This window comes from Drosophila ananassae, chromosome XR (assembly GCF_017639315.1).
Source record: "Drosophila ananassae strain 14024-0371.13 chromosome XR, ASM1763931v2, whole genome shotgun sequence".
Taxonomy (NCBI): domain Eukaryota; kingdom Metazoa; phylum Arthropoda; class Insecta; order Diptera; family Drosophilidae; genus Drosophila; species Drosophila ananassae.
The window spans coordinates 19,289,996-19,291,352 of record NC_057932.1 but is presented as its reverse complement, the minus strand read 5'-3'; the positions used below and the strand labels follow the sequence as shown (position 1 = coordinate 19,291,352).

The 1,357-nt window shown below is 37.4% G+C and overlaps 1 protein-coding gene across 1 annotated transcript; it reads left to right on the top strand.

Annotated features, from left to right (window-relative positions):
- The first annotated feature begins 342 nt into the window (after positions 1-342).
- On the top strand, positions 343-721 carry LOC116655117. The gene is given in 2 exon segments (XM_032452343.1): positions 343-513; positions 515-721. Coding segments are annotated over 2 exon segments (378 nt in total).
- The last annotated feature ends 636 nt before the right edge of the window (positions 722-1,357 follow it).

The window sequence follows — 1,357 nt, the reverse complement described above, 5'->3', positions numbered from 1 at the left end:
GACTGCAAGAAGAACTATTTCAATTTGTATTGCCAAGTGTCTCTGCATCTATCCATCTAGCTCTAACGCATTCAGTCCGTCTCTTTCTAACAAGGATAGCTTCAAGTTGAAATTGCTCAACACGGAGACACTCCATACAGCGAGAGAAATATTTTTTTTATATTTGAAATATTCATATCCGGACTAGATCTTGAAGGATATAAGAGATAGAGTCCTGATTAAAATCCTTTTACATTCTTGAATAAAAATTAAATATTTTTTCTTTTTTTTTTTTCAGTATATTTCCGCTTGGACAACCTGGCCAAAAGATAGGAACTGGGTTGCATCCTTGCGGGCTGCAAAATGCTATGGCACAAGGATGCGGGACAACAGGATGCAGGACGCAGGACGCAGGAGGCAGGAGGAAGGAGGCAGGACTCAGGACTCAGCAGGCAGGACGCCACCTTTTGCAGCTGCTTCCATGTGTTCATGGCGCAAATAATCGCCGTCATCAACAACAACAAAAACAAGATGCCCAGGACAGGATCAGGATGAGGATAAAGATGAGAAGCTGAAGTTGCAGGATGCAAAAGGATGCAACGGGGCAGGGTCTGGGGTCTGGAGAGTGGGGCAAAACCCACCCAAAACCCACTCTCCTCCCCCAAAAAAAAAAGATGAGTTGAAAGACGTTGACGGTGACGCCATTAGCACCGAGTTTTGCAGCATCAACGACAAACTTTAAATTGTTGCGTCATTACAATTCGAGTTATCCTTTTTTTAAGGGGGGGCGGAGAAGGCAGAGGAGGCAGAGTGGGCATAGTGGGCGTGGCAATGGGCGTTGAGCAACAGGAAGCCAGTGGCAATGCGAATATTTGAGCCTCCTCCACAACATACACTTTTAAAAGGGTACAACATTACATTAATAATTAAATGACCGTTTGTCCGCGAATATAATTTTAATGGAAGCAGGTCTCTTAAATTTTAAGCTATTATATAATATATACCTTATATAGTTTACTATATTTATAAACATATATATCTTTAAATATGCAACAGGTCATACAATCATATATCATATAATAAGTCGAAATATAGACAACAAGTCTATATAGTTTATAATCACAAGAAAAAAAGGGATCAGGGATAAGTTCTATATAAAGGAACTATCATAATCCAGATTATTATTGGTAAAAATTTAAATATAGAAATAGTATTATTATATTATAGGTATGTATATAGTTGTATAGGTATATACTATATCTTTTATTATAGTAGTATACTATATTATATATATAATCCCTATAAAATAGGTGGAAAAACTGTCATTTATAGCGTATTTAAGTTTCGTCTTTGCTGCAAATATCATCTCCTTTTTTTT